Below are 13,764 nucleotides of genomic sequence, written 5' to 3' on the forward strand. Positions count from 1 at the left end.
GAAATTATACTGTATAAAACATATCTGCCCAAAACTGAAACAGCAGACGGGCTGAAGGAGACGCAATTTCACTCTATGACAGAAGGTGGTGCCTATGAAACAGCATCCGATCTTGGAGAAAAAACAGGCCGGTTCAGATTTATGGCCATTTGAATGTTTTCTAACATTAATTGTTTCAGGACAGTGATAAGCTGTTTGTTCTTGGCTAAAAGAAAACACATTTATTTTCCAGGACACTTTACTTTTTTTTCCTCATTTTGCATGTGTTTTCCAGGAGTGGAAAATGAGTCATAAATTTTCCAGGACGTGTGGGAACCCTGGTAATACAGCTCAAACTGCAACCAGAGTGGATCACTGTGGCAACCTTTCCACAGATGGACAAGAAGTTAAATTGTTTTATCATAAATTTGCCTCAGAAATATGCAAATAATATCTACCCAGGGTTAAAATGATCCTCTAAGTGTTAAAAGCCCCAAAGTGGAGTGTTTGTGAAGTGTTAGGACATTCATCTTTAAGGTTTAAAGGGTTAGTTCACCCAGATAGCAAATTTATGTAATTAAAAACTTACCCTCATGTTGTTTCAAACCCGTAAGACCTCCATTTATCTTTGGAACACAGTTTAAGATATTTTAGATTTAGTCTGAGAGCTCTCAGTCCCTCCATTGAAGCTGTGTGTACGGTATACTGTCCATGTCCAGAAAGGTAAGAAAAACATCATCAAAGTAGTCCATGTGACATCAGAGGGTCAGTTAGAATTTTCTGAAGCATCGAAAATACTTTTTGGTCCAAAAATAGCAAAAACAACGACTTTATTCAGCATTGTCTTCTCTTTCGTGTTTGTTGTGAGAAAGAGTTCAAATCAAAGCAGTCTGGATATCCGGTTCGCAAACGAATCTCAGTTCACCAAATCGAACGGAATCATTTTAAACGGTTCGCATCTCTAATACGCATTAATCCACAAATGACTTAAGCTATTAACTTTTTTAATGTGGCTGACTCTCCTTCTGAGTTCAAACAAACCAATATCCCGGAGTAATTCATGTACTCAAACAGTACACTGACTGAACTGCTGTGAAGAGAGAACTGAAGATGAACACAGAGCCGAGCCAGATAACGAACAAAACATTGACTCATTCACGAGTCAAGAACCGTTTCTGTCAGACGCATCCGATTCGTGAACCGAGGAGCTGATGATACTGCGCATGTGTGATTCAGCGTGAAGCAGACCGACACACAGAGCGCATGAACCGAACTGATTCTTTTGGTGATTGATTCTGAACTGATTCTGTGCTAGTGTTATGAGCGCGGGTAAACCGAAGGCTTGAATCAAGGGCAGTCATCGCAAATGACGCCATTATACGTCGAGCGCAAAAGAACCGGTGAACCGTTTTCTTCAACCGGTTTATTGAATCGAACTGTCCGAAAGAACTACTGGTGATCCGAAAACCGATGCAACCGGTTCTTCACACGTAAACGAGTCAGTCTATTGTTCGCTATCTGGCTCGGCTTGGTGTTCATCTTCAGTTCTCTCTTCACAGCAGTTCAGTCAGTGTACTGTTTGAGTGCATGCATTACTCCGGGATATTGGTTTGTTTGAACTCAGAGGGAGTGTCAGCCACATTAAAAAAAAGTTAACAGCTTAAGTCATTTGTGGATTAATGCGTATTAGAGATGTGAACCGTTTAAAACGATTCAGTTCGATTTGGTGAACTGAATGATTCGTTCGCGAACCGGATATCCAGACTGCTTTGTTTTGAACTCTCTCTCTCAACAGACACGGAATAGAAGACAATGCTGAATAAAGTCGTCGTTTTTGCTATTTTTTGGACCAAAATGTATTTTCGATGCTTCAAAAAATTCTAACTGACCCTCTGATGTCACATGGACTACTTTGATGTTTTTCTTACCTTTCTGGACATGGACAGTATACCGTACACACAGCTTCAATGGAGGGACTGAGAGCTCTCGGACTAAATCTAAAATATCTTAAACTGAGTTCCAAAGATAAACGGAGGTTTTACGGGTTTGAAACAACATCAGGGTAAGTTATTAATTACATAAATTTGCTATCTGGGTGATCTAACCCTTTAAATTGCCCAACATGAGGGCCAAAAATGGTGGCATTTATACCATCAAAGTTTTGTCAAATTCAATACTGAGACATGATATTGCAATACTGACAATGTTACAATGTTTAGTTGGCTCTGAACGGACAGTGTGTCGTTTGCTGAATGTAACTTTCCTGTGTAAATCTGATATGGGCAGAATAATGTGATATTAGGAGATGATGACAGTTTGATGATGAGACTTTGCTTTGCAGAGTTCAGTTCAAGTAAAAGATTCTTCCTGAATACCAGGAAATTCATAGTTAATTAAATACATACATAAGTCTCAAATAAGTGATATAATGACAAAAACCAAGCTCATGTCACTTGATTACTAATGCAAATGTGTTTTTAAGAAACATGCAAAAAAACTAAAACAAACACTGCATTTTTTCCCCAGCATGCATCTTTCATTAACATGGTTGTATGTCCAATATGTTACTTTCTGAACAATGTTTTCATTTATATATTTACAAAATGAACAACCTTTAGACTGACTCATACTGCATTAATGCATCTGTTCACCAGTTTTTGTTTGACTCCTTTTAAGGTAACTATAAGGGACATGGAAGGTCATTGTCAGTTCTTTGCATATGACTCTTCAGTTTTGTGTTTTCTACCCTGAGTCTAGCTGTAGCTGCTGTTGTTTTGAAGGGAGGAAGTTAAGCTTACTGAAGATATTGTTCTGTCTATGCATAGTTACTTGATAGCATACAGAAGTTTGACTCCTCTATGAGGCATTCTTATTCAAACCTCATGATTAAACACTGCTCTTACTGTATATGCCCCTTGGAATTCTGTTGTTATTGGATTCTGTTTCATGACCATGAAACTTTAACCTTTGACCTTTTGTTACTGCCCTGGAAGACCAGGATCAGAGGAGGGCCTGTGGAGACCGTCGTCCCACTCTGGCTTTGCCACCAATGGCGAGGCCGTGTTGACTTCAGAGTTTATCATCGTGGTAACAGCAGTCGTTGGAGTCTGGGCTTTACAGGCGTTCTCTAGATCATCAAGACTCTGCAAAGAATAAAAACAGATTAAAAATACTGCTATTTCTGCCATTTGAATGTTGTATGCTAGTGTAATTGCAAAGTCAGTCAAAATCAACTGTAATCTGGCAAAAGTTTTTAATCAAATGATGCTTCACAGAGCAGTGGACAAATGCTTGTACTATTGATAACATTGTGCTACTGTTTGAAATGGTTATTGTTTCATATTGCCTGCTTTCACATAGGAATTTTAAAAATAGTATGCGGTAGCGTTGCTAGGCAGTTGCCAGGGTATTTCCAGTTGTTGCTAGTCAATTGTAAGGTAGGGTGATCATATGTCCTCCACATTTTTGAAAAAGTTATAATCACTGCATACAGTAAAGTTACGGCTTATGAAAATGAAAATGTTAAATATAGTTAAATGTTACACGTATAATACAATTATTATGAAAATGGTAAATATTTTAATCAATCATCAATCATCATCAATTTATTTAGCTTTGTAATAAGTGATACGACTGTACGTTATGCCTTAAATGTCTGTCTTGTTAGAACTTCGTCTAGGATCAAAGTCATTTGTTAGGAACTGCTTTTTATTATGGAAGTTTTGTATTTGAAGAGCTATAAAAAATATATTTAAACTCAAATCAATTTTTTGTGTGTAATTATTTAATTTACGTGGCAAGTAGCCATATAATATTGTATCGACAGGGTTCATTCACTGATAACAACCAGCAGGATGCATAAAATATAAGTGAGATTTCAATTAAACTTGGCCTCTGAAATTAGAAATATCCCTGGTTTCTTCTTCAGAGATTCTGAACACAGCCGGTGTGTTACCTGCGTCTGCATGGCAGTGACGGGCTGCATGGGTTTGTGGTAGTCTGGAATGACGGCCACACTACTGTACGCTGGAGGTCCCAGAGTGCTCTGCCTCTGGAGCAACTGTAAAATAGCCTGGATGTCTGATGTCATCTGCTCTTCCAGCCTACAAACACACACACACATATATTGACACAGAAGTCTCTGACCAGCAGATGGCGGCAAGTACCATTCTATAAACAGCACAAAATGTTCTGCATGATAAAGTTGATGTTTTAACTCAGATTTACTCTTTCATGTGACCTACTTTATCTCATGTTCTCTCTCTTTCACCTGTTTAGGTGTTCCTGCAGTACATCCAGTCTTTGCTCCATTTCGCCGAATGTGATGTCACTTTCACAGTCGTCTACTCCTTTTCTGTCTTGAGATTTCGCTGAGTCATCTGCATTCCCACAAGGCCATTCTTCAACACACACATCTAGAGAAACACAAAGTCCCAGTGCAATTAATCACAGAAACGTACAAACACATCAGATACATACAAACCCAAATGAATCAGACATATATATATATATATATATATATATATATATATATATATATATATACAGTACAGACCAAAAGTTTGGACACACCTTCTCATTCAAAGAGTTTTCTTTATTTTCATGACTATGAAAATTGTAGAGTCACACTGAAGGCATCAAGGGCTATTTGACCAAGAAGGAGAGTGATGGGGTGCTGCGCCAGATGACCTGGCCTCCACAGTCACCGGACCTGAACCCAATCGAGATGGTTTAGGGGTGAGCTGGACCGCAGACTGAAGGCAAAAGGGCCAACAAGTGCTAAGCATCTCTCGGGGAACTCCTTCAAGACTGTTGGAAGACCATTTCAGGTGACTACCTCTTGAAGCTCATCAAGAGAATGCCAAGAGTGTGCAAAGCAGTAATCAAAGCAAAAGGTGGCTACTTTGAAGAACCTAGAATATGACATATTTTCAGTTGTTTCACACTTTTTTGTTATGTATATAATTCCATATATAATTCCACATATGTTAATTCATAGTTTTGATGCCTTCAGTGTGAATCTACAATTTTCATAGTCAAGAAAATAAAAAAAACTCTTTGAATGAGAAGGTGTGTCCAAACTTTTGGTCTGTACTGTATGTCCGACAATAATTTTATCCACTTAAATCCCGCCCCTTACAGTTGGCTGCAAGCTTGCATTAAGATCTGCCTCCATTCAATCAGCAAATGATGGATATAACCAAGTCCCCTATATTTTTTACTTTTCTGTTTTACTTTTTTACGTCTCTGTTTTATCTGTTTGTATGTCACAAGTAAAGTGTTACTGTAGGGCATCCTGGAGAATGAGTATGTTATACCTTTGTGAAACAGATTGTTTTCAACACAGTCTTTAGAGTATCTGTCAGGGATGGTGCTCATGTTGACATGAATGGATCGACTCAAAGTCCTCGCCATCTCTTCCTCACCCTCCTCTTCCTCTTCCTCTTCCTTCTCCTCCTCCCTCGGTAACGTGTGAACCTCTCGATCTCTTCTTCTTTCTCTGTCTGTCCTGCTCAGTCTGCTCGGAGAACCTGAGGGAACACAAGGTCCTCACAGAATTACACACACAGTTCTCACGGTCACTCTGCAGACTACACTTTGAACAAGGAAAAAGATTTGGCTGGGATGAATAATCCAAACAGCAGGTTACACAGGGACGGGGGATAAAAGGGCTCTTGACCGTTCAGGTGAAATCTGGCACGTTGCAAACATACAAGAACAAACATCTGTCTGTGACCAACAATCACCATGACAACAGCTTGAAACCCAGCGGGAGAAAAAAGAGATGGGTGGAAAGAGGAGGGGAGGTGATGGGGGAAGGGAAACAAAGGAGGAACCGAAAAAAGAGAGAAGCTCCTGACCTGCAGAGCCGTTCTTCTTAAAGCAGGGATGGGTCCTGATGTCAGGGTCTTCTGTGTCTGAATCACTCACAGCTGTGTAAAGGTTCCTCTGAGGAGCCGTGGCTCCCTGCCACACAAGACCACATCATATTAGGCAAAGCATTATACGGACACTAACTTTATTTACTGCAGCAACATCAGGAAGGGAAAAACAGATAGGCTTTCTTCTGCAGAACATAAAAGCTGACTTTTTGTAGAATTTCCAGACCATTGTTTAAATATGAAAACTTCAAAATGACATAGAGAATAATACATCAGAATGATAACATACATTTCAGTCTCTTTGTTAAAAGAAAAAGTCAAGTGAGCTTTATTGTCATTCCAATATATGTGGAGACATACAGGTATCATCAAATCTAATTTAATGGCTTTCTAATGCCTTTTTAAAATGTCTTTAATGCCATTCACAACTCATATATATCACACACACTCCCGGAAAAAGGTTTTTAATTTTTTTGAAACAAGTCTCTTCTGCTCACCAAGGCTACAGTAATAGTAATATTGAGAATATTATTTCAATTTAGAATAACTGTTTTCTATTTTAATATATTTTAAAATGTAGTTTATTCCTGTGATTCAAAGCTGAATTTCAGCATCATTACTCCAGAGTCAGCGTCACATGATCCTTCAGAAATCATTCTAATATGGTGATTTGCTGCTCTGTAATGACCAATTATTATTGGAGCTCAATTATTAATAATGGTTCTTATTATTATCAATATAGTACTCTTATTTTTTTTGTGGAAACTACTTATTTTTTACTTTTCAGATTTTATTTTTCACACTTAGATAAATGGAAAGTTCAAAATAACAGGATTTACTATATTTGAAATAAAATCTTTTGTAACATTATAAATGTCTTTACTGACACTTTTGATCAATTAAATTCATTATATATATTGCATATATATATCCTACTGATAGACGTAATTCAACCATACATTGACTTTACATATACTTTAAACACATGCTTTTGGCTTATGTTTAATTATATTGCTAATCTAAATACATGTCATATACAGTAGCAGTTATTTATGTTATTATTTATATTTAGTTTTAAAAATATTGTTTTACTCACAATTTCCACCTGATAAAACATTTTATAACTTGGAATGAGTAGGAAAAGGTAAATTCATAAAAGATGTTAAAATACCCATGGGCTTTATTAATTTTACATTACTCGTCCTGGTTTAGAATTCACACTTTTAAAAAATTAGGCTTCCACCTATAAACAGGTTTTTCAAGAAAGTGGAATCCTTGGTCTTTTTTTTTTTTTAAGTCATGGTAACACTTTAGTTTAGGGACCAGTTCTCACGATCAACTAGTTGCTTATTAGCATGCATATTATTAGCATATTGGCTGTTTCTTAGTACTCATAAAGCATAATAAAAAAAAACATAATAGTGTTACTTTAACTCAGTTGGTAGAGCATTGCATTATCAAGCGCAAGGTTGTGGGTTAGATTCCCCGGAAACAAATGTTAGGTAAAAATTGATAGCCTGAATGGACTGTAAGTTGCTTTGGATAAAAGCGTCTGCTAAATGCATTAATTTAATTAAATTTAAAGCACATAGTTATACCTTATTCTGCATGACCATATTGTACAACTTCACGTGAAAACTACTGGCCTAATTCACAAAATGTGTATCAGATGATGCAAGTTGTTGCATATTAATTACATTTTGTTCAAATTAAATGTGGGTTGCCATGATGATATCTGTTTCCTACATAATCTATTTTTATCTACTGAAACCGTTGCACAGTATACAGTATTTATATTCCATTGCACAGACCACTGTATATTTTATAAGGCATTCTATTTCTATAACATTACTCAATAAACCATCATCTTCTAATCTCCCATGTCTTCACTTGAACCTCTGTACTGTATATGTTTGTCCACTCTGTAAGCCCAAATCTACAGTAAACTGTTCCTCTAGGATTAATAAAATCATACAGATTTATATGAATGTGCTAATAGATAATTCCATGATTGCTGAAGATGCTCTGCTAAGTTTTCATAAAGGCTCGGGCAGACTGTAGAGGGAGCTTTATGTAGTCAGTGCTAGCATGGAACATTTGATCTTATTTTAAAACATCAAGAACTTATAGCTTGCTGCTTTACCTTGCCATTTTCATCACGCAGGTTAAAGGTGAGCTCCAGATTGGACAGGAAGTAGTCTGAGAATTCAGGATACATCTCCAGAACCTCCAGCAGATCTTCTCTTTGGATGGTGTGGAGGTCGCAGTAGCTCAACGCTCGAACATCTGCATTGGCTTTCCCTGGTTTGGCGTACAGATGAATCATCTCACCAAAAATATCATTCTTACCTGAGAGGTGGGCGTACAGTGATCAGAGGAGAAGACAGGGAAGAAAAGATAAAGCAATGAGGGAAGAAAATGAACAAAGAATTAGAAGGGAGAAAGTAAGTTCCTATATTAGTGTGTGACTAAGCAAGCAACATTTCACAGGCAGAAAAGGCCAACTGTAGTAGTGATGTAAGAAACACTGCACACACAGAAGTCACTTTCAAACCAGGCAGATTTCTTGAACCCATTGCAAAATCTGTGGGTAGATCTTCTGCATGTGAAATTCCTAATTCCTTTTGAAATTGTGAAATGTGTGTCAGGGCTGTCTACAGAATATTAAGTTATGCAAGACATTTGCATTAAATTGATTTTATTGAATGTTTATTGTGGCGAGTGGGGCGGGGCCGAGGGACGTGGGAACAAGGAGGGAGGCCGGCAATGATTGGGAAATCAGTGGCACCTGCGACCCACTGCCGGTCTCGAGTCCCACGTAGGAGATGGAAGGATATAAAACTGGAGCGACGACAGTGAAGGACGAGAGAGGACCAGGCCTGGGCATTATTTTAGGTTTTGTGTTTATTTTGTATTATTAAACTGTTTTTGATTGTCCGCCGGTTCCTGCCTCCTTCTTCTGGATGAATTGGAAGTTTGAATTCATTACAGTGGGGCCGAAACCCGGGAGAAGGAGGGACGCGCTGCTGAAGATCCCTCGCCACTGTGGGGAATCCGCGGTGCCATAGAGCTGGCGAGGAGGATGCCGCCATGGACGCTCGAGGCGGTGGACTGCTGCCGTCCGCCTGAACGGGGAGGAGCAGGGAACGGGGGACTCCTGCCGGCTGCCCAAAACCGGAGGAGCCGTCGCCGTCCACCGGGCGGCGGAGGAGTGTCGTGCCGTCCACCGAGGGCCGTCCAGTGCCACTGCCAGGCACCGCGGAGGAGATCGTCCAGCCGGTGGAGGGCCGAGCAGCAGTGCGTCTGGGAACCAGAATTTTTTTTTTCTCTCTCCCCTCTCCCGTCTCTGTCGCTCCTCCTTCCATCTCCTTTTCTCTCGCCTCGTCTGTCCTACCCCCAGGTTCCCGCAGGTTCCCGTGAGCGGTCCCCCCCGGAGGGAGAGGGGGGGGAGTAGAGCGCAGTCTCGAGGGTATCCCCCGGCCTGCGAGGGGCGATGGGGGTATGTGGCGAGTGGGGCGGGGCCGAGGGACGTGGGAACAAGGAGGGAGGCCGGCAATGATTGGGAAATCAGTGGCACCTGCGACCCACTGCCGGTCTCGAGTCCCACGTAGGAGATGGAAGGATATAAAACTGGGGCGACGACAGTGAAGGACGAGAGAGGACCAGGCCTGGGCATTATTTTAGGTTTTGGTTTTATTTTGTGCGCACCAGTCGTCCGTGAGGGGCTGGTGCGCTGTTTTGTGTTTATTTTGTATTATTAAACTGTTTTTGATTGTCTGCCGGTTCCCGCCTCCTTCTTCCGGATGAATAGGAAGTTTGAATTCATTACATTTATCTTTAAAGTTGAAGTGTGTCATTTCTCATAGCTGTTGGCAAACGTGCTTCCAAAACACTCCCCATCTGCCACTGATTTCGTTAGAAATGAAGTCAAGAAAAGAGCATTTCACTAAATACTAGACCTAATAATCATTATATTTTACTTAACTGTTAGTGATGCCTTATTTAATGTTTAAATAAATCTGTATAAGAGTCACTGTGTAAATGTATACCTTTTTTAAGTTAAGTGTTGATTATTAAATTTAAAAATAAATAGTAATTAAATTTAAATTTAGGCTCTGTTGTTAATTGTACCGTGACGTCAAAACCGAGGTATGTTTGTGTACCATTACACCCCTAGGGTTGATTCTGTCACGGTTGGTAAACACCGGACACGCGATCCAAGCGCTGGTGACACAGGTGTCCGAGCTCATCCAGCAGATTCATCAACTCACCTCTCTCACTGCGCCCACCACACCACACCGCCTACGCCGCCCGTCCCCCGGGAGACCTCCCAGGACCACTTCCGGCCAGAGCCGTGACTTCCGGCGCCGGAGAGTTACTCCGGTGAGCCAAACTTTTGCAAGACTTTCCTTAACAAATGTTCCATGCATTTTGCATTGCAGCCCGCACCTTCGCGACAGAGGAGTCCAAGGTCACGTTTGCTCTTACCCTACTCTCTGGCAGGGCCGCCTTATGGGGGACGGCGGTGTGGGAGAATCAACATCCGTGTTGCGCCTCGTTCCACTCCCTCTCCGAAGAGATGAAACGGGTCTTCGATCGAGCCACGGCCGGCAGGGAGGACGCTCACCAGCTCTCGGACCTGAAACAAGGAAAATCATCAGTGGCGGACTGTTCCATTCAGTTCAGCACCCTGGCGGCCGCGTGCCAGTGGAACGAGGCGGCGAAGTGGGATCGATTCCTGCATGGGCTGGCCGACCGTGTTCAGAAGGAGATCTACCTCCTCGAGCTGCCCCCAATGCTCAACGGCCTAATCAACCTGGCCCTTCGGGTGGACCCTCGGATTAACCGCCTGGGTAGACAAGTCAGTCCTACACGCCATTACATCTCTCTGGAAAGGGGCCGGACGAGTCGAGAGAACATGGTTGGTCCCGTCTACAATCACGAACCCATGCAGGTGGGTAGAGCTCGGCTTTCCCAGAGGGAGAGAGAGCGGCGGAGGTCCCAAGGACTGTGTTTATATTGCGGTGGCTCGGAGCATTCCATCCATTCATGCCCGGTAAAAGAGCCAGCCCGGTAGTAAGTTTGAGGCTACTATCGGGTGGGATCTCCGCCGGGAAGTCCTCAACCACATCATCGACTCTCCTTCCGGTGAAACTGCGGGGGGAGAACCACACTCACGACTGTCACGCCCTTCTAGACTCTGGGGCCGAAGGAAATTTTATTGACTCTCTCCTTGTACGTCACTTGAACCTTCCTGTCCTTCCTGTGTCTCATCCCATCCATGTCACCGCACTCAATGGCCAGGAACTGCCACACGTCACCCACTACACTGAACCCATCACTCTGCTCACCTCAGGCAACCACAGTGAAACCATATCCTTTTACCTCATGGACTCCCCTGTAGCTCCCATTGTTTTAGGTCACCCCTGGTTAATCAAACATAATCCACGAGTGGATTGGGGTTCCAACACTGTCACCTTGTGGAGTGAAAGTTGTCATGAGTCTTGTCTGGTTTCTGCTTGTCCTGTTGTGCCTGTTTCTGTCTGTCAGAAAGAGACCATGGTGTTATCAAACGTGCCCGCAGTGTACTTGGACCTGAAGGAGGTGTTCAGTAAGTCCCGTGCTGCTTCTCTTCCTTCGCATCGTCCCTACGACTGTGCTATAGATTTAGTGCCAGGTAAGTCTCCGCCTAAAGGCAAACTTTACTTTCTTTCTATTCCGGAGAGAGAGGCCATGGAGAAATATATTTCTGATTCCTTGGCATCGATGTTCATCCGTCCTTCCTCTTCTCCAGTGGGGGTGGGATTCTTTTTTGTGGGTAAGAAGGATGGTTCTCTGCGACCTTGTATTGACTACCGAGAGCTGAACAACATAACAATAAAGAACACCTATCCGTTACCGTTGATGTCTTCAGCTTTCGAGAGGTTACAGGGAGCATCCGTATTCACAAAATTGGATTTACGTAACGCTTATCATTTGGTCCGCATCAGGAAGGGGGATGAATGGAAAACTGCCTTTAACACCCCTAGAGGGCACTTTGAATATTTGGTGATGCCGTTCGGGCTCTCCAATTTGCCAAGGGTTTTCCAAGCACTCGTTAATGACGTGTTGAGAGACATGGTAGATCAGTTTATATATGTTAACCTGGATGACATACTGATTTTTTCTTCATCTCTCCAGGAACATGTTCAACACATCATACGAGTGCTCCAGAAATTACTCGAGAATCGGCTTTTTGTCAAGGCGGAGAAATGCGTATTCCATGCACAGTTTGTTCCCTTCCTAGGGTATATCGTCTCGTCCGAGGGAATACGTATGGATCCTGACAAAGTTAAGGCTGTGATAGGTTGGCTATCTCCAGATTCCCGTAAGGCCCTACAGCGGTTTCTGGGGTTCGCCAATTTCTATCGACGTTTCATTCGTAATTCCAGTACTTGGTGGACTGGGAAGGTTACGGTCCGGAGTAGAGGAGTTGGGTACCTGCTAGGGACATACTCGATCACTCCCTTATTGATGATTACTATCAGCAGGTAGGCCCTTCTGGGAACTCCAGGAGGCGTTCTTAGAGGGGTGGGAGTACTGTCACGGTTGGTAAACCTTGATCTCTGGGTTTTGCACTTTGTGGGTGAAGTCTGTGTGTTACGCGTCTGCACTGATTAGTTTGTGGGTGTCTCCATTAATTGTCATCAGCAGCAGCTGTCACTCATTACTCATCCCTATATATTGGCTTGTCTAGCGTCTTGTGTTCGTGAGAGCATTGTTTCATGTTTGTAACCTATGCCTTGATTTCTTATGTTTCTGCGTTGGATGTCCGTGTCTCCCCGGAACCACGTCCACTCTACGCAACCCACCACCAAGCAACACCACTTACCTTTGGCTCGCTTCCCCGCAGTTCCTGTGTCACCCTCTCCTGCTGCCAACTCACCTCCGCCTTCCGGATTCGTCATTCCTCAATACCATCTTGGACTGTGCATTCCTCCCAGCGTTATTTGTGTCTCAGTTTTGTATTGTCTCATTGTCTTCATTAAATCTCATTAATCTCGCACTTGCTTCCTGCCACTCCTTCACCCAGTCGTTACAGATTCAAACTGATAATAATTTTTTGTTTATTTTATTAAAAGAACCAGCTCATAAGAGTCATTTGTTGTGGACAAGGGAACACTTGTTGGCAAGTGTGTGCTGCCAGTGAAGACAAAATATTTACACTGAACAAAATTATAAACGCAATTCTTTTGTTTTGCCCCCATTTTTCACGAGCTTAACTGAAAAGTCCTCAAATATTGTTCACAAATCTGTCTAAATCTGTGTTAGTGAGCACTTCTCCTTTGTCGAGATAATCCATCCACCTCACATATCCACCTGGCATATCAAGGTGCTGATTAGACAGCATGATTATTGTGCCTTAGGCTGGCCACAATAAAAGGCCACTCCAAAATGTGCAGTTTTAATATATTGGGTTCGAAAACCAGTCAGTATCTGGTGCGGCCACCATTTGCCTCACGCAGTGCAACACATCTTCTTTACATAGAATTGATCAGGTTGCTGTATGTTGGCAGGAACTGGAACACACTGTTGTATACGCCGATCCAGAGCATCCCAAACATGCTCAGTGGGTGACATATCCAGTGAGTATGCAAGAACTGTACAGATCCTTGCAACATGGGGCTGTACATTATCATGCTGCAGCATTAGGTGATGGTCGTGGACGAATGGCACAAAAATGGGCCTCAGGATCTTGTCACGGTATCTCTGTGCATTCAAAATGCCATCAATACAATGCTGACTGTTGACATCAGCAAACTGCTTACCACACGACGGCATACACGCTGTCTGCCATCTGCCCTGTACAGTGAAAACCAGTGAACAGTGAAGAGAACACCTCTCCAAAGTGCCAGACGTCATT

At 42.2% G+C, this 13,764-nt stretch overlaps 1 protein-coding gene across 1 annotated transcript in view; it reads right to left on the reverse strand.

Moving 5' to 3' along the window:
• Window positions 1-2,139: 2,139 nt before the first annotated feature.
• The window catches only part of LOC132152087 (potassium voltage-gated channel subfamily H member 7-like), a 76,789-nt gene continuing 65,164 nt past the window's right edge, over window positions 2,140-13,764 (reverse strand). Inside the window, exons 10-15 of the mRNA XM_059560770.1 lie at window positions 8,005-8,210; window positions 5,841-5,946; window positions 5,298-5,510; window positions 4,250-4,394; window positions 3,935-4,082; window positions 2,140-3,122 (exon numbers count right to left, since the gene is read on the reverse strand). Coding sequence (XP_059416753.1) covers window positions 2,958-3,122; window positions 3,935-4,082; window positions 4,250-4,394; window positions 5,298-5,510; window positions 5,841-5,946; window positions 8,005-8,210 — 983 coding nt within the window. The 3' untranslated portion in view covers window positions 2,140-2,957. The remainder of the gene's footprint in view (window positions 3,123-3,934; window positions 4,083-4,249; window positions 4,395-5,297; window positions 5,511-5,840; window positions 5,947-8,004; window positions 8,211-13,764) is intronic.

Source organism: Carassius carassius, chromosome 10 (genome assembly GCF_963082965.1).
Source record: "Carassius carassius chromosome 10, fCarCar2.1, whole genome shotgun sequence".
NCBI lineage: Eukaryota > Metazoa > Chordata > Actinopteri > Cypriniformes > Cyprinidae > Carassius > Carassius carassius.